The sequence below is a fragment of the Mobula birostris genome, chromosome 10 (assembly GCF_030028105.1).
Source record: "Mobula birostris isolate sMobBir1 chromosome 10, sMobBir1.hap1, whole genome shotgun sequence".
NCBI lineage: Eukaryota > Metazoa > Chordata > Chondrichthyes > Myliobatiformes > Myliobatidae > Mobula > Mobula birostris.
The window spans coordinates 98,674,828-98,699,565 of record NC_092379.1 but is presented as its reverse complement, the minus strand read 5'-3'; the positions used below and the strand labels follow the sequence as shown (position 1 = coordinate 98,699,565).

The following is a 24,738-nucleotide window of genomic DNA, read 5'->3' as shown; positions in this document are numbered from 1 at the left end:
TTGAAACAAAAAATGCACCACAAGGAATTTTCCCTTGTTCCAGTACTGGTAATAATTCCATTTCAAAGTTCAAAGTTAGGGGCAGCAAACATCAGATACATCCAACACACAGTACTCGTATAGTGAAAGCAACAAAAAATTTTCCGTCAGGTCTTGCCTCTTCAGGCTTCTTAAAGTTAAACTCTCTACAGGAATGGTACAGAGGTGCAGACAGTAGAACTGCTGTCTCAGAGCTCCAGCAACCTTTCAATCCTGACTCTCTCTGGTGTCTGTGCAGGATCCATATGACCACTTCGGTCTCCTCTGGGAGATCTAGTTATTGCCCATATTCCAAAAAACGTGCAAGGTTGGTAGGTTAATTGACTCCTGTAAATTCTTCTACTGTGTAGATAAGTAGCAGAATCTAGCACAGGTTAATGGAAATATGAGGGAGAATAAAATGGGTTAAGGTAGGATTAGTTTGTTCCATAGCGAGTGCAAGTTCAGTGAGCTGAAGGTCCTGTGTTGTGCTGTCTTTCTCTACGATACAGCTTAGTTGTTGATACAGACTTACAACCTTAGGCAGAAAAATACACAAATTTGTAGGTCCCAAATTCAACTGGCAGCCCATTGCAGAGTTCAAAAACAGTGACAGATGCTGAAGTGAAAATCAGTAACCAGTTCCCAAAATTTGATTTTAAAATCTGACCTCTTCTGATGTGTATAGAAGGAACCTAGAAGAGTATGATTATGAAGCCCTTTGCACTCCTATGAGGTTCACAAGGTCTTGAATCGGGGGGTGACCTAAGATTATAAAATCATGAGGGGTCATACATAGTCTTTAAGGAGTCCAAACTAGAGGGCACAGATACAAGATGAGGGGAGAGATCTGAGAGGTAACTTGACAGAAAGTGATGAGTACCTGGAATGAGCTGCCGGAAGAAGTGGTTAAGGTGTGTAGATATTTGGATAGGTACATGGAGGGGAGAGTTTAGAAGGTTCTGGGCAGAATGTGGGAAACTAAGATTGGCAAGGAGGATGCTTTGGTCATCATGGATCAGTTCAAAATAAGTATGTTATCAAAGTACATACATGTCATCGTATACAACCCCGAGATTCATTTTCTTTTGAGCATACTTAAATAAATGCATAGAATAATTACCATAATACCATACAATTACCATAATAATAACATATGTATCTCTCAAGAACATGAGATGAAAAGTCCTTGAAAGTGAATCCATTGGTTGTGGAAACATTTCAATGGAATTACTTTCAAGGACTCTTCATCTGATGTTCCTGATATTTATCGACTAGTATTTCTTTCTTTTGTATTTGCAAATACAGAAAGAGAGAGTAATAATAAATAAATGTAGTTAAAAAGGAATACTGTTGGGTTGGAAGGCCTTTCTCTGTGCTGTATTACCTTGTGACTTGTACATGGAAACACATAAAGGAAATAAAGGTAGTGGCACAATACAGTCAGACAAGGAAGTAGAGAAACTAAGCTAACTGCAAAAAGGAACCGCGTGGCAGTAAGAATGTTCTTTTGTATGCACGCGTATTTTTTTCTTTGCAAAAATCTCAGTTCTTCATAAAGGCCACTTCTCAGCGGCCAAAAAGAGCATCTGCAAGACCACGTATTTGTCACTCTCATCAGTTCAGCAGTCTTTTGAGAAATTAGAAATGAATCATTTGATGGATAGTTCACAGGTGAAATAGGAGAAAATTGATTACAATTACCTGACGAATTGCATTCTTAAAGAGATGATCTACTAACAACCAAATTTCCTTTGGAATTTGTAGAGATTGTTTGTCAGTTCCTATATTATCCATAGTGACGAGGTCTAACTGAGATTTCTCCTATCAAACATAATGAGAAATTAGATAATTTAGGAAAGTGGCATTTTTCATTGCATCATTTACAGTCAGGCAACTCACTGAAGACCAAATCAGATATGGAAGCACCCAATGATAAAGCAGATCTAGAGTACCATCAGTTTACTTTATTTTGAAGTGATAATAACTATGATGTTTGGGAAATAAAGTATTTCAATAATTATGAGCTGTTCAGTTTTACAGAGAAAAGCAGAGTATTTGAAGTAAATAACACTACAAGATTAAGTTTTTGATACCAGATGATAATGGCAACCTTTGGCAGAATGCCATATTCTGAAAATATGCTATTACTATCAGTAAAAGGCTATCATAAGAACACTGCAATTTCCCCCCACTATTCCCAAGGCCACTTCAATCTGGTTCCAGATGCTGAACAATCTGCAGACTGATAGTGGATCTGCACAGGGCATATCATCCATATACAGGAATGCTTTGAGCTAAGTGCTTCCACAACCTGGCATCCGGATAAATTTAACAAAAGCTCAATACAAAAATAAGAGTTAATTGAGAAGGATCCCATTTCCAAGCTGTTAATTTGGACTGCACTAATTATGTGTTTGCAGAGCAATGCCATCCAATTATAGATTCCCTCCCCAAACCCTATTTTGGAAAGCACTTCCATCGTCCCATCCCCAGTCCTGTACCCAGAGACCTATGAGTGCTAAAGACTATCAGAGACATGTTTCAGGTATGATTCAGACTTGACTCAATTAGCAATGGCCTGGAACAGAATTTTCTAAATTGACATTTAACAATTGAAATGGATTACCAATTTCTGATTTTTCTTATTAGCTTTTGTTTAGGAGGGTGATATTGCCCACCCTCGTGAATTCTGACATACTGTTCTTTGAGAACAGGGGTTCCCAATCCTTTTTTATACCTTTAAGCAAAGGGTCTGTGGACCGCAGGTTGGGAACCCCTGTTCTAGAAGGATAGGGTTTCCAAGTTCCATCAGGTATGGTTTGATCCAGTCCTGCAAAGCTAAGTATAAACCAGTCGAAAAGCCATTGCTTCTGGGAGTTTAATTTGTCTCAATGACCTTGTCAGCTCAATGACTAGTCTAGATTCTCACAATTATCTAACATTCTGAGGCAGGCAAAAGGACATTTTGGGGGAGGGCTGTGTTGTTTATAGTCTTTAAATAGTACAGCCTGATATGGAAGGATTTGCACATCCCTAATACACAGACATTTTCTATCATAAAGCTGCTGATCATTGAGCTCCCCCGTGAAACTTTTGGAAGCATGTCTCAATTTATTCTATGGAGTGGACATTGGAATGAGAAGGGGTCTTGAAGAATTTGGACCAAAGAGACATGGCACAATTCTTCTTAATTAGAGACAATAGTCAAGTACAATATGCCATGAGAAATAATAAAAGTTTGTACACTTAACAAAATTTACAAACCAAGTATCATTATGCAACACGAACAATTCTAGGTGGTGTTATTTTGTGAGAACAAATGGTAACAGATCACTTAGTCAATTAGCTCTGGATTAGGAAAAAGCAACATCAAGGCAGAAATACAAACTCATCAGCTGGTACTAGATTATAAAGTAGGAGTTCATCAGTCTCCCGTGGAATCAAAATGCTAGTATCATATTTTAAATATTCACAAAGGAAGACTATAGCAGTATTATTTGCAAACTGAAGTTAGTAGAAGCACTTTGGAAAGAGAGGGAATTTGTAGAATGCCTACGAGATGGTTTTTTTTTAAAAGACCAGCTTGTGGTGAAGCTTATATGGGAAAGGCAATTCTGGATTGGGTGTTGTGTAATGTATCAGATTTTATTAGGGAGCTTAAGTTAAAGAAACCCTTAGAGGTAGTGATCATAATATGAAAGAATTCACCCTGCAGTTTAAGAGAGAAGATAAAGTCAGATATATCAGTATTATTGTAGAGTAAAGGGATTTACAGAGGCATGAGAGAAGAGCAGGACCAAGGTGATTGGACGGGGACGCTAGCAGGGATGACAGCAGACCAGCAATGGCTGGCATTTCTGGAAGTAATTTGGAAGGTGCAAGACAGATACATCTCAAAGATGAAGAAGTATTCTAAAGAGAGGGTGAGACAACTGCGGCTGACAAGTGAAGCCAAAGACAGCATAAAAGCAAAAGAGAGGGTATATAATAAAACAAAAATTAGTGGGATGCTAGAGGATTGGGAAGCTAAAACCAACATATGGTAACAAAAAAAAACATAAGGTGAGAAAAGATGAAGCATGAAGATAAGCTATCCAATAATATAAAAAGAAGATACAAAAAGCCTTTTCAGATATATAAAGAGTAAAAGAGAGGCAAGAGTGTATATTGGGTCATTGGAAAATGACGCTGGAGAGGTAGTAATTGGGGACAAAGTTAATAAGTATTTTGCGTCAGTCTTCACTGTGGAAGACACAAGCAGTATGTCAGAAGTTCAAGAGTGTTGAGGAGCGGGCAGAAGTAAGTGTAGTTGCTGTTACTTAGGATAAGCTGCTTGGGAAGTTGAAATGTCTAAAAGAAAATAAGTCACCTGGACCAGATGGACTACATCCCAGGGTCCTGAAACAGGTAGCTGAAGAGATTGTGGAAATTTTATAATGACCTTTCAAGAATCACTAGATTCTGGGATGGCTCCTGAGGAATGGAAAATCGCAAATGTCACTCCACTCTAAGAAGGGAAGACAGAAGAAAGGAAATTATAGACCTGACAGCCTGACTTTAGTAGTGGGAAAATGTTCAATTCCATTATTAAGGATGAGGTTTCAGGACATTTGGAGGCACATGATAAAATAGGCCAAAGTCAGCATGCCTTCCATAAGGGGAAACCTTGCCTGAAAAATCTGTTGGAATTCTTTAAGGAAATAACAGGCAGGATAGAAAAAGTCAGTAGATGTTGTTTATTTTCTTTTTCCCACGGGTGTGTTCACATGACGCTGATAAGCACAATGAGATTACAGGAAAGATACTAGCATGGATAGAAGATGTCTGACTAAGAGAGTCGGAATAAAGGAGGGGCAGACTCCTCGTCTCCTTAATATTACTTGCCCATCCACCTATCTTTATATTGGTTGCAACCTTGGCCACAGAGCCATCAATTCCATCATCCAGTTAGTTGAGATAAGATCTGGAAAGAAGCTATCCTGGTTGGCTGCTGTTGACTAACGTGTTCCGCAGGAGTTTGTATTGGGGCCGTTTCCTCTCATATTTTCAAAGTGTAAAGTAAAATTTAGTATCAGAGTACATATATGTCACCACATGCGACCCTGAGATTCTTTTTCCTGCGGGCATGCTCAGCAAATCTATACAATAGTAACTACAAACAGGATCAACGAAAGAGCAAGAAGAGTATAGAAAACAAGCAGTGCAAATGCAAACATAAATAAATAGGTGGAGGTGCAGATGGTATAGAGGAAACAGAATCTGCAGAAAGACTTTGACTGGTTGGGATAACGGATAAAGATGTGTCAGATGGAATACATGCATGTATGGTCACGCACTTTGGTAGAAGGAATAAAGGCATAGACTATTTTCTAAATGGGGAGAAAATTCAAAAATCAGAGCTGTGAAGAGACTTGCAAGCACTTATGCACGATTCCCTAAAGGTTATCTTACAGGTTGAGTCAGTGGTAAGGAATGCAAATGCAATGTTAGCCTCCAGAGGACTAGAACAAGAGCAAGGATGTGATACTAAGGTTTTATAAGGCACTGGTCAAACTGCACTGAGTATTATGGACAGTTTTGGTTTGGACCCCTGACCTAAGAAAAGATGTGCTGGCACTGGAGGATCCAGAGGAAGTTGATGAGAATGATTCTTGGAACGAAAGGGTCAAAGTATGAGGAGCGTTTGATGACTCTGGACCTGTACACACTGGGGTTTAGAAGAATGGGGAGTGGGGGGTGGTGAATCGAATATTGGAAGACCTACATAGGGTGGATGTGGACAGGATATTTCCTGTAGTGGGCGATCCTCAGACCAGAGGGCACATCCTCAGAATAGAGGGACATCCACTTAGAACAGAGATGAAGAAGAATTCTGTTAGTCAGAGGGTGGTGAAGCTGTGGAATTCATTGCCATGGACTGCTGTGGAGTACATTTATAGTGGAGGTTGATCAGGTGTCAAGGCTACAGGGAGAAGGTAACAGAATGAGGTTGAAGGGTAATAAATCAGCCATGATAGAGTGGCGGAGCAGACTCGTTGGGCCAAACGGCCTAATTCTGCTCCTATGTTGATATATTCTGATGAGTGGCTTCGTTGTACCTTATTGTATATTGCAATGTTTGGAAAGAAGTGATCTAGAAAGGAAAGGTGCTCTCAATTTTGATATTCTAGATCTGTGCTGAGTTGTCTGGCCTCAGTCAGAGCATTAGTAGCAACTAGTTTCAACTTGTTTCCTGAATGAATAAAGTCACAACTCCTTGCAATGTAGATGTACGATCATCAGCTAAGAACATAAATAGCTTTAGATGGTGTGCTCCTATTATCATTTATCTTGCAAATACACAGTGCATCAAGACAGATGAATATTTATTTCTTTGATGAGCCTTCACCTAGGCCCCACACCATCTATCTTGTTCATTGTGTTTTATATAATTACTTTTATATTTATATTGTGTCTTCATGCTGCATCGGATTTGGAGTAACAATCATTTTGTTCTCCTTTACAATCATGTACTGAGAATGACAATAAACAATCTTAAAGTAGCACAAGGGCCACCCAGAGTCAAATGAAATCATACAAAGGCACCTTACGCTCAAACTGGAGTAAAAAAAAATCCTCAACCCAGAGGAGTCATCTAAGAATAGAAACAACCAGGGTACAGAATGGAACAAGTGGAGTTAATTCACGAAATTGGAAATGGGGTCTGTGATTTTATTTGGTTTGTATGATTAAGCAACAAATTTAACTTTATGCACAAGGCCACTGGCCAAGCTCAAAATAATCCTAAGGATCAAAATCTGTGATTTATTTAAATGATTAAACACAATCAGATTGTTAGTCCAAATGTACTTTTACCTTTGTAAACATGTGGTCATCATCCTGAACAGATCAGAACAGAAAGAAAGGAGAAAAAGCATCAGGCAGAGAAAGATTTCTGAAAAATAAGTCACAAGCAGAAACTGAATCAAGTTCAGTGAAACAATTACTCCTATCCTTGGAATGCTGTCCACAAGCTTCAAAAAGTGCTTCTATTGAAATCAGAAAAGAACCATTGCAATTCAGCAACTGCAAAATCCAAGACATTTTTAAAAAAGTGCATTCAGAAATGGAAAGCTTAAGAACCCTCATGTGGTAAAGGAAGATAAAGGATAAAATGTCTCGTTCCTCAAGACTTAATTCAACCCCAATGTTGAGAGAGTATTTCCTTTAGTATCAGTATGAAATTTCAACACGAGTGATTATCCGAAAACTCATGCAAATAAAACAAAATTATAATACATTTTACTTTCATATCAACTGGTTAAGATTTTAAACTAGTCTTCAGCACTGTAAAGATATGCCCACTGCATTATTCTACTTCCCAAATTTCAACCCCAAGAACAGTTATCATTTGGATTGAACTTAATAGCTTAAAGAATCACATTATCTCCTCATGAGGAAAATTTCTTCACAAGACACTTGCTGCTTTTTACTTTAGCTAAACTGGCACAAGCTGGGTGCAAATTGATTACAGCTATTATTGCGAATCAAAATCCTTTGCAACAAATATCACTTACACCAATCTCAATTTAACAATGTTGTAAGGAAGCAACATATAAAATATTAGAAACCGACAACAAGGAAGGTATTTTTGGCTTCTCATTTAACTTTAGATCTTGTTATCAAATTGTAAACAGTTGCATTTATTGTTATTTAAGAAACCGTTAACTATTTAAGACACAGATAGGTTTTCACATAGTAGGGGAATTAAGGGTTATGGGGAAAAGGCAGGTAGATGGAGCTGAGTTTACGGACAGATCAGCCATGATCTTATTGAACGGTGGAGCAGGCTCCATGGGCCGGATGGCCTACTCCTGCTCCTATTTCTTATGTTCTTATGTTCAATATGAATAAATATCTGAAGGGGAAAAGATAAGGGTGTAGTGTTAAATGAAGGATAATTTCAAAAAGCTTGGATGGCACAAAAAGGAAATTAGATCCTCTGCTCAACTCTACTTCAATAGACTCGTGATACTGAAATGTAATTTGGTTCACTCACTTTAAATTCCATGGAGGGGTGATAGAGGCTAATAAAGACAGTTTCAAATTACATCACCTAAATCAGTAATTCAAATCCTTACCAGGTCTATAAGTTTAGTGACTGGCACGTCCCTGATTGGCTTTTTCATTCGACAAAGTGTTTCAAGTGATGTACCAAAGCAACTTGGCAAATAATTCCCCCCAATTGTAAGAAAATAGTCCTTTCCTCGATCCAGATGCAAAACCAAGATGTCTTCAATCTTGTCCTCAGCCGAGTTTAATAATGTCACACTGCCCTTGCTAACATAAACTTCCAGTGCAATATCCACAAATTCATCTGAAAAGGGAAAACGTGAAGTATTCAGAAACCTTTTTAAAATGGAGACAGTTAAAAATTGCAGCTACTTGCATTTATTAGATGCTTTTAAACTTTTTTTTAAATCCAAGGTATTTCATAAATGAAAATTAGTAGCACAGTAGGCACAGTGATACGAAAACTTAGAATGACTGAATTTGCTTGAAAGGAGTTTTTTCTACAGTTTGACAATGGATTTTGTGCTTTCAAAGAACAAATTTGAAGGGTAATGAAGTTGCATAGAAGTCAACCAAAGAACTAAGAAAGGTGGATGAAGTTTACTATCTCAAGATTACTGCAGTACTTCATAGACAAAACCTTGATTTTTTGAAGGGACACATACTGCAAAGTGGGTACCTAACCAGTATTTGGCCTCCCGAAAGTAAATGAGAAGTGAATAAAGTGTGCTAACCTGCACAATTTAGAAAATGTAAGTTGTTGCTTCACATGTAAAACACACTTGAGAATGCAGATTTTGGGAACAAAGTGGTGTTTCGTGGAATTGATATGGGTACTGGAGGAGATAGAAGAGCAAAACATAACATTCTACAGAAATGGGTTCCTTTCAAATGTTGAAAGGAGAGAAGATAGTGCTTATGAAAACTATTTACCCCTCTTGGTAGTTTTCATGTTTTATTGTTATACAACATTGAATCAGTGAATTTAATTTGGCCTCCTTTGACATTGATCAACAGAAAAATACTTTCATGTCAAAGTAACTTTCATACAAAGTGAGCTAAATTAATTACAAATATAAAACAAAATAATTGATTACATAAGTATGCACTCCCTTTAATATGACATACCAAATCATCACTGGTACAGCTAATTGGTTTTAGAAGTCACATAATTAGCTAAATGGAGATCTGTTTTTGGAGCCTCATGCACAGTCAAGGTGTTTCAATTGACTGTAGTAAAAATACACTTGTATCTGGAAGGTCTAACTGCTGGTGAGTCAGTATCTAGCAAACACTACACCATGAAGACAAAAGTACACTCCAAGCAACTCTGCGAAAAGATTATTGAAAAGCACAAGTCAGGAGATGGATACAAGGAAGTTTCCAAGTCACTGAGTCGTCAATCATCAAGAAATGGATAGAATGTGGCATAGCTATAAATCAGCCTACAGCAAGCTGTCCTCAAAAACTGAGCGACCATGCAAGAAGGGGACTAGTGACTGAGGCCACCAAGAGACCTCTGACAACTCTGGAGGATTTACAAGCCTCAGTAACTGAGATGGGAGAGACTGTGCATACAACTGTTGACCGGGTGATTCAACAGTCACAGCTTTATGGGAGGGTGGCAAAAAGAAAACCACTGTGACAAAAAGCTCTCATGAAATTTTGGCAAGAGTTTGCCACGAGGCATGTGGAAGGCTCTGACGTTAGCTGGAAGAAGGTTCTATGGTTTGATGAAACCAGACTAAACACTATGTTTGGTGTTTAGACAAACACCGCACATAATCAAAAACACACCATCCCTGCACATAATCAAAAACACACCATCCCTACCATGAAGCATGGCGGTGGCTGCATCATGCTGTGGGAATGCTTCACAGTAGCAGGTCCTGGAAGGTTTGTGAAGGTAGACAGTAAAATTAATGCAGTACAAATACAGGGAAATCCTGGAGGAAAACCTGATGCTGCCTGCAAGAGAACTAAGACTCGGGAGAAGATTTATTTTCTAGCAAGACAATGACCCCAAGCATTAAGCCAAAGCTATACAGCAATGACTTATAAACAACAAAATTAATGTCCTGGAGTGACCACTTTAAAAGGGCTGTTCATTCATGATCCCCATGCAAACTGACGGAGCTTGAGCAGTTTTGTAAAGAAGAATGGGAAAAAATTGCAGTTTCTAGATGTGCAGAACTGATAGAGTCCTATCCACACAGACTCAAGGCTGTAATTGCTACCAAAGGTACATCTAATAAATACTGACTCGAAGAGGGTGAGTAATAATGCAATCAATTATTTTGTGTTTAATAATTGTAATAAATTTAGACCAATTTGTAAAAAATTGTTTTCATTTTGACATGGAAGAGTCTTTTCTGTTGATCAGTGTCAAAAAAACCAAATTAAATTCACTGTGATTCAATGCTGTAAAACAATAATACATGAAAACTTCTGGGGGGGGGGGGCACTTTAAATCCAGCACTGTACATGATGTATTTTTGGTGGGATTACACTGGAGGTAATGGAAGCAATGAAAAATGATCCAATGAATGTGAAGGCTGTTCAAGAACAAGGGAGGGGAGAAAAAAAAATTCATTAAGTCATACATATATGCAATAATAAAATAACAAAACTAGGAAAGTAATTGCCTTATCAAATCAATTCTATAATATTAATAAGGGAAAACATATGGCAGTGGATAAACCACAGAGAAATGGAACACACTGAATAATTCTTTCAAAACAATTGACAGGTGTTAGAGCGATTTCTGAAGTTAGCACATGTAGCAAATAACTTTAATGACTTCAGCCACTAGTCTTCAGATTTGAATGTATTGAAGATTAAGTTTAGAATGTAGCTCAGAACAGTAAAATGCAGACCAGACAGACCAGGAAACAGGCACTTAAATACATTGTCTACATATGCACAAACCCAATCAACATCCTATTGCATTATATGACAATAATTAACACTCATTTTGGACAAGAAGGTGGGAACACCCAGGCATTTGAAACTATTATATGTGTAGTTCAAATGAAGCATTGTAAATATCTTTGGATCATCCTGAATTTTGTTTGATCTTTAGCACAAAATGTTGTGTGGTGCTGGGTCAAGCAGACTTCTTGCTTCAAAAGGGTCTCTCTCTTTGTGACTCCAAAAGATTATTTGTGATATATTACCAAATGAAGAAGCTGCTGCGTATCTACCAGTACATTTCTCCAGTGACTTAATTCACACAACATTAGGCACAATAGTTAAATAAATTCCATCTATGAAGTATCATCTATGATATAATTAAAACTTGGAAACAAAAGATGACTCAGAAATTAAGATACATTTCTGCCTGAATGGTGTACAACAACAATGCTAACATTTAAAGCATAGAGTGCAAGGACAAAAATAAAATGACCTCAAGGTACAAATCAAGTCAATAATCTTTGACAACACTACTAATAGAATATCACATAGTGTGATATCCTTAGCTTACTTACTGGGTTCAAGATATCCTTCACAAGGTTCTGCCTTTAGCCACTGCTTGCTGTAATGACTGTCATTCAATTTTGGAATGAAGGAGAAATGACATGGCACTTGCCCATCATTAGTAATCTGAAACCATCTCTTTTGCAGCTGTCGGAATTTAACATCCTCAAAAGTAAACTGCAATTGGAAAAAAAAACATGAACAGGTTGCTTATTTTCTATTTGATTCAAGAATTAAAAATGCTTCTGGATCATTCTTAAAAATTTTAACTTAAAGCAGTAATATCACAAAAGCCCTGCAGTAACTGTACTGTAGGCTTAGGTCACCTGTATATTGTCCTATTGCTTTGACTTACCCAGTTCATAATTTATTTTTTTATATATAAAAAGAGTTAACTGTTAAATTCAGAACTACATTTCCTTTCTGCTGCTTCTCCATAAATGAATCTTCCCCTTCTTGTACGACTTCCATGAAGACCTTTCCCCGCACACACTTAATGATACCAGTGAGAAAATTAGATTGATCGAAGTCTACAGGACCCAGCAATGTAGACAACCCTTTATTGCAACACACACACACACCAAATGCTGGAGGAACTCAGCAGGCCAGGCAGCATCTATGGAAAAGAGTAAGCAGTTGACGTTTTAGACCAAGACCTTTCATCAGTACTGGGAAAAAAAGATGAGAAGTCAGAGGAAGGAGGGTGCAAGGGAGGAGTACAAGGTGGTAGGAGATAGGTGAGAGGGAAGGGTGAGGTAAAGAGCTGATAAATTGATTGGTGAAAGAGATAAAGGGCTGGAGAACAGGTAATGTGACCACAGAAGAAAGGGATGGGGAGAGCCACCAGAGGGAGGCTGATGGGCAGGTAAGGAGATAAGGTGAGAGAGGGAAACTGGAACAGGGGAAATGGTGAAGGGATTGGGGCAATTACCAGAAGTTTGAGAAATTGATGTTAATGCCATCAGGTTGGAGGATACCCAGATGGGATACAGATGTTGCTCCTCTAATCTAAGTGTGGCCTCATTGCGGCAGTAGAGGAGGCAATGGACTGGTATGTCGGAATGGGGATGGAAAGTAGAATTGAAATGGGTGGTCACCAGGAGATCCTATTTTTTTCTGGTGGACAGCGTATAGGTGCTTGGTGAAGCAATCTCCCAATCTACATTGGGTCTCACCGACATAGAGGTGTCCCCCGCTTTTCGAACATTCGCTTTACGAAACCTCACTGTTACAAAAGATCTACATTAATTACCTGTTTTCGCTAACAGAAGGTGTTTTCACTTATGAAAAAAGGCAGCGCGCGCCCCGAGCAGCCGCTCCTCCCCCGGATTTGGAACAGCATTCTAGCCGGCATTGCTTAAACACGTGCCTGTGAGCATCTGTGCTTTATGTCCATTTATTTTGAGCATCCGTTTGCAAGATGAGTTCCAAGGTACCGGAAAAGCCTAAGAGCTCGTAAGGGTGTTACACTTAGCGTAAAACTAGACATAATTAAGCCTTTTGATCGTGGTGAACGAAGTAAAGACAAAGTGAGTTTGGCTTGTGGAAGTTGACGAAGATGTTGTTGAAGAGGTTTTGGCATCCCATGACCAAGAACTGATAGATGAAGAGCTGATGCAATTGGAAGAGGAAAGGATAACAATTGAAACCGAATGCAGTAGCAAACAGACCGAAAGTGAAGTCGTCCAGGAACTGAATGTGAAGCAACTGCGTGAGATTTTCACTGCAATGATAAAGTACGACTTTAATTTTGAAACGGTACGTCGGTTTAGGGCATATTTGCAAGATGGTTTACAAAGAACTGTATGATAGAAAAATGCTTGAGGCCAGCAGTCAAGCATACTGTCGTTTTTCAAGCCTTCCACATCAGCAACAGCCGACAACAAACCTCGACCTTCGCCATCGAGGCAGGCAGACATAGACGATGACCTGCCTGTCCTGATCGACAATTAGCTGACACCCCCCTGGTCCCAACCTCCGGGCCACGGACAGATACCGATTCGCGGAGAACGTAGCAGTAGCCGGGACGCACCCAACACATCTTTAAGAAAAAAGCCGGAATAAACAAGCTAATTAATTAGGTGCCACCCGGCACGTAAATGCTGGCCCAGATCAGAGGCGATTGCCGATTGCGTCACCTCTGATCTGGGCTTACATTTACGTGCCAGGCGGCACCTAATTAATTAGCTTGTTTATTTCGGCTTTTTTCTTAAAGATGTGCTGGGTGCGTCCCGGCTACTGCTGTACCCCTGCACGTGTCATGGATCGGTATCGGTTCGCTGCCCGGAGGACGGGGGCCACTGCACCAACCCAACCTCCGATGACTCAGCCTAACGCACCACTATCAGTGTGCTCTGCGCCGTCTTCCTGATTCCCGTAAGTGATACTACACTGTACATACGTTATTTCTACTTTATATAGGCTGTGTATTTTTACCTGTTATTTGGTATGATTTGGCAGCTTCATAGCTTAAAGATTACTGGACAGAGTGTTTCTGCCAAGAGCGCTTGCGTGAGATTTTCGCTACGGAGAACAGTGCGGCAATGATTGTAGAGAAGTATTTCTACTTTTATAGGCTGTGTATTTATCATATCATTCCTGCTTTTACTATATGTTACTGTTATTTTAGGATTTGCGTGTTATTTGGCATGATTTGGTAGGTTATTTTTAGGTCCGCGAATGCTCACAAATTTTTCCCATATAAATAAATGGTAATTGCTTCTTCGCTTTACGACATTCCGGCTTACAAACTGTTTCATAGGAATGCTCTACCTTCAGATGGCGGGGGAAACCTGTACAAGCGGCCACACTGAGAGCACTGGATACAGTAAATGACCCCAACAGATTCACAGGTGAAGTGTTGCTTCAGCTGGAAGGACTGCTTGGGGCCCTGAGTGGTAGTGAGAGAGGTTGTGTAGGGGCATGTATGGCACATATTCCACTTGCAAGAATAAGTATCAGGAGAGAGATCAGTGGGGGGGAGGGGGAACGAGCAGACAAGGCAATCCCTGCTTTAAGTGGAAAGTGGAGGGAGGGAAAGATGTGTTTGGAAGTTAGATCCTGTTGGAGATGGCACAAGTTAAGGAGAATTACATGCTGGACGTGTTGGCTAGTGGGGTGGTAGGTGGGGACAAGCCGAACCCTATTCCTGGTGGTGTGGTGGAGGATGGGGTGAGCGCAGAAGTGAATGAAATGGCGTTGATGGTGGTGGTGGAGGACATCTCAATAGTCCTGGAATGAAAAGCCTCATCCTGAGAGCTGATGCGGCAAAGATGGAGGAACTGAGAGAAGGGGATGGCATTTTTGCAAATGACAGAGTTGGGAAGAGATATAGTCCACACAGCTGTGAGAATCAGTAGGTTTATAAATATATCAGAAGATAAGCTGTCCCCAGAGATAGAGACAGAGAGATTGAGAAAGGGGAGGGAGGTGTCAGAAACTTTATAGCATTTTGAAATAGATTTGTGCCAAAAGGTAGTATGAATAGAGTATGTAGCTCTGGTCAATTCTATATCTAAAAAGCACAAACCAAGACAGAAATAATTCATCAATGACAGAAGTACTTGGGTTAGATATTTCAAATAACTTCTCCTGAAGTGGTAAACCTACAGTTGACATAAATGCTTCTACTATTTGCATGAACCTGCACACACACCAGACTGTGCTATAATTTAAACAGCATCCTGCTAATCAGTATAAAAAATGTAATTGTATAAATAATGATAATGGAAATGAAGTTATGTGAATCAAAAAACAAGTGCTAGGTTTTAATATTTGCTGAAAAACACAATACTATAGCTGACAATTTTCAAATCAGTAAAGTTGTTATGCACTTACTTCTCGCTTACTAAGAGCTAAAGAAGGCAAGAACTCGTTTTCCATTCGATCCATCACTCGAACAATATCTTCAAAAACTTTCTTGTACCTTTGCTCATTTACAATTTTCACCTATTGGAGGATGGAAAATGTACTGTTAATTAACTTCATCTTTCAATTAGAAGCAAAGTTCAAACTACATTTATTATCAAAGTATGTATACCATATACAACCTTGAGATTCGTGTTCTTGCAGACAGCCAGGAAACAAAGAAACACAATAGAATCCACGGAAAAAAACCCACACAACAAAAGACTGTTAAACATAATCAAAAATCAATGTGCATTTTATATTAAACCTGCAGAACAAACTTAGTTACATACTCCCCTTTTGTAACCTTTGGTTGCAAAATATTTGGGATATTTATCAAATACAATTAAAGCATGATCTTGTAGACTATAGTCAGCTAGCACTGAAATAATGAATACATCAATTGTACATAAATGATGCAGGTTGAGGGATAATTATTGATCTGGAGAGAGAACTGCTATTCTTCAAAAAGCAAAATGTTTGTCAGGGCAGATGTTTCATATTTACAAGATCAAAACTTGTATACAGCTAAGAATAGATTTATGCTTTATTTTTATTAATAATCTCAATGCAAGCGTTAAGGACACATTCAGCAAGATTCAAATACCAAAGTCTCCTGTAACAAATGATGTGTTATTTCTTTCAGTACATTACAGTGTGTTGAGTAATTTGACTTGTAAATGGCAATTGTGTTTTTTTTTGGTGTAGAATACTTTTATACAGTGGTAGGTGAATATTCTAAATTTGCATTTAAAAGAGAAGAGTTTTGACCCTTATATTTAACCCTTATAGACTACATATCACCAATGGCTGATTTAAAATGCATCAAGACAAGAGCATAGGTAATTAAAATGATTCGATTTATTTAGAGAGTGAAAACGAGAGCACATACCCCTATATCCAGAAGTGAGCTGACAGGTTTGTGATCACTGGTTCGAAGTTCCATGTGACTTCGATAACATTTCTGCCGGACACTTTCACCTCTCCAGAGAACTCGGTCACACCAAGCTGGGATACGACATTTGCCACTGTCAAGAAGAGACAATCAGTATGATAGAGCTATGTATTATAAACCTTGAGATAAACAATAATACAGAATAATGATAAACACATTCAAAGTGCCTGCATTTTCTTATCTGTTTCAAATCAATTTTGAGACTCCGTTGAACTAAGCAGTTGATTTTCTTGATTTCCGGGGTGATGCAATTTTTGAAGAGACGAATAAACAGGATGCTAATCTCTTTGCTAAGTAAAGCAAGCAACATTTAAACTAAACATCTTCCGAAGTTGGCTATCAAAGCCAAGTTATAAACGTAATTCTAACCCAACATAATCCAAAAGACCTCTGGTCATGTGAAGGAAAAATAAATACCCGAGCAGAAATCAGTTGCAGTTCAAAATTATTCAGCAGCATTTCTTTTTAGCATAGGCCAATGACAAAGATGGATGGAAAACTGGTAATTAAACAGCAACACAATTCAAAATGTACTTTGCATATATTTACAAAACTTACACACAAAAAACAACTTTTTGTTAAACATTATGTGTGGCTGAGTGTGAAATATTTTTATCAATAACTAGTTCACAATGCCAGTATCTATTGTTGCTGTGTATTGATCAATAAAAAGCAATAAACATGAAAAATTTCAGGGAGTTGTATCCTTTTGACAATGTTGTTTCTCCCCCGGCTTTCTAGCTTCTCAAAGTGGGGGGGGGGGGGGGGAGGGATAAAGTAGTCGCAATTAACATAAGCATACATTAGAAATTGAGATTATCACTCATCTCATTTCAATCCAATTGCTATTATAATAGTGAGGAAAGAAAATGTTAGTATCAAGAATGAAGGATATTATCAAGGTGATAAATTTAACAAGTCAACATTAAGTGAACAGGCAACACCAAGAGGGAATTGTAAAAAGGGATAATGGCAGGCACGAGTGTCTGTCTGGTGGAACTGAATTTCAAGCAGGGTTCTTTTGAATTTAAGGCCACTTTTAAAATATGTACAAACATCAGGCCCCACCTGTGAAACTAATCCCAGCAGATTAAATAATCCACTTTGGCAGGTTTCCACAAAATGTGGTTTTACTGAAAACATCATGGATATTAAAAAGCATGGTTTTTAAAACTTTGCTAAGAATATGAAGTGACCATAACAGATTGATATTAATGGTCAATTATTCTGTCCAACTTCCTCTCCTCTTCCTCACATGCATTTGTTTAGAACATATGGTGGATGTGACACACTATTTAACTTACTTTGAGCTCTACTAATTGAACAGTGTTAGTTGCCATGTTTTAAAATAAAAATTGCATTAAAAAGGTTTTCTGAAACCCTACCCAATTGACCTGTTTTACAGAAGGTCTCAGTGTCAAAAAAAACCTCCAAAACTGAATGAATGAGAATGCAAGCTTAAGTAGTATGCTTTTGAAAATTAATGCAACTTCCATTCACATTTCCAAGTGCAAGGTGAAAATTGTTGGCTACAGTACTTAACCAAAGTCATGGAGTTTTCTACAAGAAAACTTATGATTCTACATATCATCGTACATAATTCCAAAAATAAATATATTTATCACAATTATTTACCTCGAGTCCCATCGGTCTGATTTAGTATCATATTTGTAAGTAGGTCTGAAATTAATTTCCCCCTCACTGAAGTCTGCAAAGGCTTTTTTAGTCCTTCGTTGAATATTCAGCTGAAAGTAGGATAGAAATGAATTGTGTTCATGTTCAAATATTTTCTGTATTTTAAAGTCATGATTCCAGAAAAAGTCAAAATGAAGAATGGATCTAACAGTTTACCCATTACTGATAAGCAGAGGAGATACTGAATGTCATAATTACATGCAAAAATCCTTGAAAAAGTTAAGATTTAATAAATGGTAAAAGGATGAAGCTTCCCTTTTAAATATCTAAAAATATACAAGTTCTTGAACCAATGCTAGTGATTAGTCAATAAATCAAAATAAATAGAATTGTGCACTTTAGACAGCACATGGGTAATTTTACTTCCTCTCATCATCTCCTCTAAAGTTTTCCTTTGTTCTTGTTTATCATTTAGGCCAAATTGATGTTTCACTTATGGGTTCTTAAACCTTATAAAAATATCCTGAACTCAAAAAAGGATTAACATTGAAGTATCCAGACAACAAAGATGGGGGAAGGTACGATGGCGCTCGATAGCAACTTTTTTGAGCTCGTCTGCGGGAACAGCTTAATTTCTACCTTTAATGTCTCTCTTTTTCCTTTTTAAGGTGGATGAGGTTCTGTAAAAGACCCTGATTTAGAGCTACACTCAAACTTTGGTTCTTTGTGGTCATTTTTCTATATCTCAAGGACGCAGCCTGGAAGACGAGCACACTTTTGGAGTTCTGAGGCTTTGCAGCCCTGTGAATGAGCCAACTCTATGTCACTGCGAGTGTCGTGGGAGAAGACGGAACACTGGATTAGCTGTCAGGGGCTCTGTACTAGATAAATCATGTTCTCTCTTTCTTGTTGGTGGGGAGTTTGTTGCCAATTCTTGAGTTGGAGAACTCGGGTGGGGGGGGGGAATGACATGGCAGACTGTAACACTGTAAATCAGCGTGCTGTTTAGTTTGTCTCCCCTCTTGCTGTGAAAGGGTGAACCTTTCTGTCCCTCTATTAGGGAGAGAGCGAGCCTGTGGTATGTTGAATTGTCGGGTGAACAATTAGTTTTTGTTGTCCTGCAGATCATGGTCTTTCTTGGGGGCTTTGCTATTGCTTGCTTGGTGGGTGGAGGGCACTAATGCTTTTTTTTTGCTAAAATAAGTGGGGGGAAGAGGAGGGTCGCTTCTTTGCTGCTGCTTGTATGTGGGGGGAATTGGGGGGCGTGGGGTTCCAATGTTTTTACTGTCACTCATTCTTTGGGGCAGTCTTGCTTTTTTTTGAGGATGTCTGCGAAGAACAAGAATTTCAGGTTATATATTGTATACATTCTCTGATATTAAATGGAACTAATGAAACATAATAATCTGCCATAAAACTGAATATAGAGATCTTAGTCAAATGTGAAATTCATTTAAGTACTTAACTTTGTACTTACATTATATTCTAATTGAACATTGTGGCACAGCCCAAAACCACTGTCTGTATTATTCTTTGGAACTCTTAACTGCACTTAATGTCAGCAAGACCAAGGAATTGATTGTAGACTTGAGGAAGGGAAAGTCAGGAGATCACATACCAATCTTTATTCAGATGTCAGCAGTAGAAAGAATGTGCAGTTACAAGTTCCTGGGCATCAACATCTCAGAAGATCTATCCAGGCCATAACACTGATGCAATCATGAAGGCATACCAGTAACTATACTTTATTAGGAGTTTGAGCTGATTTGGTATGTTACCAAAGACTCAAGAATATTTCTACAGATGTGAGGATTCTGACTGGTTTTATTACCATCTGGTATAAAAGATCGTAAGAGGCCTTAAGTGGGAGGTACGCTCAGCCAGCTCCATTATGGGCAGAAGTCTTTCTATAATCGATGACATCTCCCAAAGGAACTGCCTCAAAAAAGCAGCACCCATCATTAAAGACCTTCACCATCTAGGGAATACCCTCCTTTCATTACTAACAGGGAGGAGGAACAGGAGCCTGAAAACCCACACTCAACGTTGCAGGAACAGATTCTTCCTCTGCCATCAGATTTCTGAAGGTCCATGACTCTACCTCGCTACTTCTCTTTTGCATTATTTATTTTTATTGTAAATTGCATTCATTTATCATGTCTGCACTGTGTTGCCACAAAACAGCAAATGTAACGACTTACATTAGGGAAAATAAACCCAACTGATTAAGTTATCATTACCAAAATCAAAGCTTAAAATGTAACACATAATTACAGACTTATTGATTCATTTACACTATTGGCTCATTTCACATGACAAATTAACCGCAAGCACAAACGTCTTCCTACCTGGTCATATTCTAATAGCTTCCTTAATTCTTGCTTCTCTATCAGTGCCTTCACTTCATTGGCATCTGGGAGACAGAGTCTGTAATTCAGGTCTCCAAGCCAAATAACAATGCTAACAGAAATATGAACAAATTGTGAAAAGTCAGAAAATACTGCAACTGCTGTAATTAAACCATTACCAGCAAAATTTTCCAAAGTGCACGGGGTTATCTTATAAGTGTTTGATTCAAAGACCAACTTTCTTTTTCATGCAGGGGAGAAAACAATCACCAGCAAGCCCAACATTTCTTGCCCATCTTAAATAATGTTGAATAGATGGTAGCCTGTAGCCTAGGGTGAAACTACTTTGACAGGGCTAGTACATAGGAAACAGTATAATTACAGACAAGAGAAAATCTGCAGATGCTAGATATTCAAGCAACACACACAAAATGCTGGAGGAACTCAGCAGGCCAGGCAGCATCTAGGAAAAGTGTACAGTTGATGTTCCAGGCCAAAACCCTTCAGCAAGACTGGAGGAAAAAAAAGCTGAGGAGTAGATTTTAAAGATGGGGGAGAGAGAGAGAGAGAGAAAAATACAAGGTGATAGGTAAAACCTGAAGGGTGAGGGATGAAGTAAAGAGCTGGGAAGTTAATTGGTGAAAGAGACAGAAGGCCATGGAAGAAAGAAAAGGGGGGGAGGAACACCAGAGGGAGGCAATGGGTGGGCAAGAAGGTAAGGTGAAAGAGATAAAAGGGGTGAGAAATGATGGAGAGAGGGGTGGGGGGTATTATCAAAAGTTTGATAAATTGATGTTCATGCCATCAGGTTGGAGGCTACCCAAATTAAATACAAGGTGTTGTTCGTCCAACCTAAGTGCGGCCTCATCATGACAGTGGAGGAGGCCATGGATAGACATATCGGAATAGGAATGGGAACTGGAATTAAAATGGGTGGCCTCTGGGAGATCTGGCTTTTTCCAGGCGAACAGAACAAATGTTACACCTGCCCCTACACTTCCTCTCTCACCACCATTCAGAGCCCTAAACAATCCTTCCATGTGAGGCAACACTTCACCTGAGAGTCTGTTGGGGTCATATACTGTGTCTGGTGCTGCTGGTGTGGCCTCCTGTATGTCAGCGAGATCCAACGTAGATAGGGAAACCAATTCACCGAGCAGCTATGCTCCACGGTCGTGATGTGGCCACACTTAGGTTAGAGGAACACCTTATATTCTTGTCTGGGTAGCCTCCAAACTGATGGCATGAATATTGATACCTCGAACTTCTGGTAATGACCCCCACCCCCTCCTTCACCATTTCCCATCCCCCTTTCCCTCTCTCACCTTATCTCCTTGCCCACCCATCACCTCCCTCTGGTGCTCCTTCCCCCTTGTCTTTCTTCCATGGTCTTCTGTCTCTTTAACCAATTTACTTCCCAGCTCTTTACTTCATCCCCTCCCCCTTCAGTTTTCACCTGTCACCTCGTGTTTCTTTCTCCCCTCCTCCCACCTTTTAAATCTACTCTCAACTTTTTTTTCCCTCCAGTCCTGCCGAAGGATTGCAGCCTGAAACGTTGACTGCACTCTTTTCCTATATGCTGCCTGGGCTGCTAAGTTCTTCCAGCATTTTGTACATGTTTGACAGTATGATTATGGTTAGTGTTGAAGGAACACAGCTTACGCTTATGTGTGAAACTTGGAAGAGAACTTGCTTTCATGTGGCTGCTTATATTAAGGAAAGAAACAAGCTGAAGCAAATGGTTGCATATCTTGTTCTGGCTCAGTAGAGAGCACCGTTTGAAAGCTAGCAAGTAAGCCTTGCTACTGCGCCAATCATGGTACATGTTGTGACGCAGAGCACAGAACTTAAGGGTTGCCAGACCTGCATCCACCAAGACAACTGGAGGGCATTCCATCACACTCCCAATATGGCTTGTTTTCAGTACTCATGGATTAGTAAGTCATCCAGTCTTCATTCTGTTCTTTTATCCACACTTTTTAAAGTAGCAATTTCTAGCTTGGTTTCTAGTCAGAGATGACCCCAGATTATGACATCACGCTGTGGCATTAACATCAACCATTGTGAAATGCTTCGTGCAGCTGGCACGGAGCACATTAAAGACTTTCTTCCATCTGCATCTGACCCGTTCCAGTTTACTTCTCACTCGAATCAATCCACTGATGATATCATTGTCTCTACCCTCTATTCAGTCCTGTCCTACCTGGAAAATGGGGTCTCGTATGCCAGATTGCTGTTTATAGACTTCAGTTCAGCATTTAGCACCATCATACCCAAGAAATGGAGAAACTGCCTTCACTGGGTCTCAATGCCTCCCACTGTAAATGGATCTTGAACTTCGTAACAGAAAGGCCATAGTCAGTCCCTGTGGGTAGCACTGTCTCTAGGCCCTTTATGCTGAACACTGGCTCTCCCCAGGGCTGTGTGAGCAGCCCGCTGCTGTTCACGTTGCAGATACGTGACTGTGTCGCAGGAATCAACTCAAATTGTTTTATCAAGTTTGCGGATGACACAACAGTGGTTGGCCTTATCAACAATGATGAGTCAGAGTGCAGAGAGGAACTGGAGTGGCTGGTGGACTGGTGTGAGAACAACAACCCGAGTCTGAACGTAGAGAAACCAAGTAAATGACTGTGGACTTTAGGAAGGTGCAGATGAACCACCCCCTCTGAGCATACATGGCTCCTCCATAAAGAAAGTTAAAGTTCACATCACAGACAATCTCACCTGGTCCCTTAATATCACTTCCCTGCATAAGGCAGCACAGTAGTGCCTCCAGTTCTTGAGGAAATTGAGATAAGTGAGGCTCCCACCCCAACCCCATCTTAACTGAATTTTACAGGAGTACCACTGAGAATGTCCTGATAAGCTGCATCTCCATCTAGTATGGGAGCAGCAGAGCATCAGACCATAAGTCCCTATAAAGGACTGTCAGAAGAGCCAAGAGGATCATAAAAGGTCACCCTACCATCCATTGAGGGCATTTATCAGGAGCACTGGGTACGCAGGTCCCTTAGTAGTATCAAGGATCCCACCCATCCATCCAGCATCCTCTTGACTTCCTACCATCAGGCAGGAGACTCAGATGCATTTAAACAAGAACACTCAGGACAGGGAAGAGCTTCTTCCCTCAGGCCATTAGGCTTCTGAACTCCATCGCACTCAAAGTGTCACCAGATAATTTGTACTGTACCCTACAATATCTAATTTATGCACTTTATTTTGTTTATCTATGCTTAATTCATTTGTCAATTTAATTCTTACTTTCCTAAGTTATTGTGTGCTCTATGTGTGTTATGCATGTAACAGTGCTTTACACCCCGGTCCAGAGAACCGCTGTCTTGTTTGGCTGTATAAATGACAATAAACTTGACTTGATAGTACAGATTTGGTGTGATGTGGTCTGAATGACAGGCCTCAATATTTTTCATATTTTTTTTCAAGCAAACAAACTGTTTCGTGTGAAATTATGAATCAAACTATAAGAGTAAGCATAGAACATGAAACAGTGCAGCACAGGAACAGACCTTCAGCCCATGACGTGTCCAACTAAATAAATTAGTATTCAAATACTCAACTAAAGAGCCAGTTGAATGCCTGTATTATAGTCGTCTTCACTACCACCCTGGCAGCACATCCTCTGTGTAATGAAAACTTGCCCTGCACATCTCCTTTATCCTACATTTCCTACCCCCTTTCCCTTAAATACATGCTCACAGTATTAGACATTTCAACTCTGAAAAAAATACCGTTGCCTATCTATGCTTCAAGAAAGAAGGTAATATAGATTTATAGATGCAGCTCTAAAGAAGGCAAGACAGCAACTATACTTCATTAGGAGTTTGAAGAGATTTGATTATTTCCACAAAAGCACTCAAGAACTTCTATAGATGTACTATGGAAAGCATTCTGACCAGGCTGTATCACTGTCTGGTATTGGGGGTGGGGGGGAGGGGGCTATTTCACAGGACCGAAAGAAGCTGCAGAGGGACATAAATTTAGTCAGCTCCATCTTGGGTACCAGCCTACGAAGTTCCCAGGATTCTTCAAGGAGCATTGTCTCAGAAGGGCAACGCCCATTTTTAAAAACTCCTAGCACCCAGGACATACCCTTTTCTCATTGTTACCATCAGGTAGGAGATACAGAAGTCTGAAGGCACACACAGAGTGATTCAGCAACAGCTTCTTTCCCTCTACCATCTGATTCCTAAATGGACATTGAACCCGTGAACACTACTTCACTTTTTCAATATATTTTATTTCTGTTTTTGAATGATTTTTACTCTCCCATATACTTATACTGCAATTGATTTACTTATTTAATTTTCTTCTATATTATGTATT

At 39.4% G+C, this 24,738-nt stretch overlaps 1 protein-coding gene across 4 annotated transcripts in view; it reads right to left on the bottom strand.

Annotated features, from left to right (window-relative positions):
- The window catches only part of ocrl (OCRL inositol polyphosphate-5-phosphatase), a 106,771-nt gene that overhangs the window by 17,729 nt on the left and 64,304 nt on the right, over window positions 1–24,738 (bottom strand). For 2 of the 4 annotated variants that reach the window (XM_072270667.1, XM_072270669.1), the window contains 8 exons: window positions 20,395–20,506; window positions 18,047–18,156; window positions 16,349–16,484; window positions 15,388–15,498; window positions 11,562–11,727; window positions 8,142–8,377; window positions 6,877–6,900; window positions 1,723–1,842 (listed from right to left, as the gene is read on the bottom strand). In XM_072270667.1, the coding sequence (XP_072126768.1) occupies window positions 1,723–1,842; window positions 6,877–6,900; window positions 8,142–8,377; window positions 11,562–11,727; window positions 15,388–15,498; window positions 16,349–16,484; window positions 18,047–18,156; window positions 20,395–20,506 (1,015 nt within the window). Of the gene's footprint in view, window positions 1–1,722; window positions 1,843–4,390; window positions 4,529–6,876; window positions 6,901–8,141; window positions 8,378–11,561; window positions 11,728–15,387; window positions 15,499–16,348; window positions 16,485–18,046; window positions 18,157–20,394; window positions 20,507–24,738 lie in introns of those variants that run through there. The other 2 variants (XR_011887553.1, XM_072270668.1) reach the window with 2 other exon arrangements.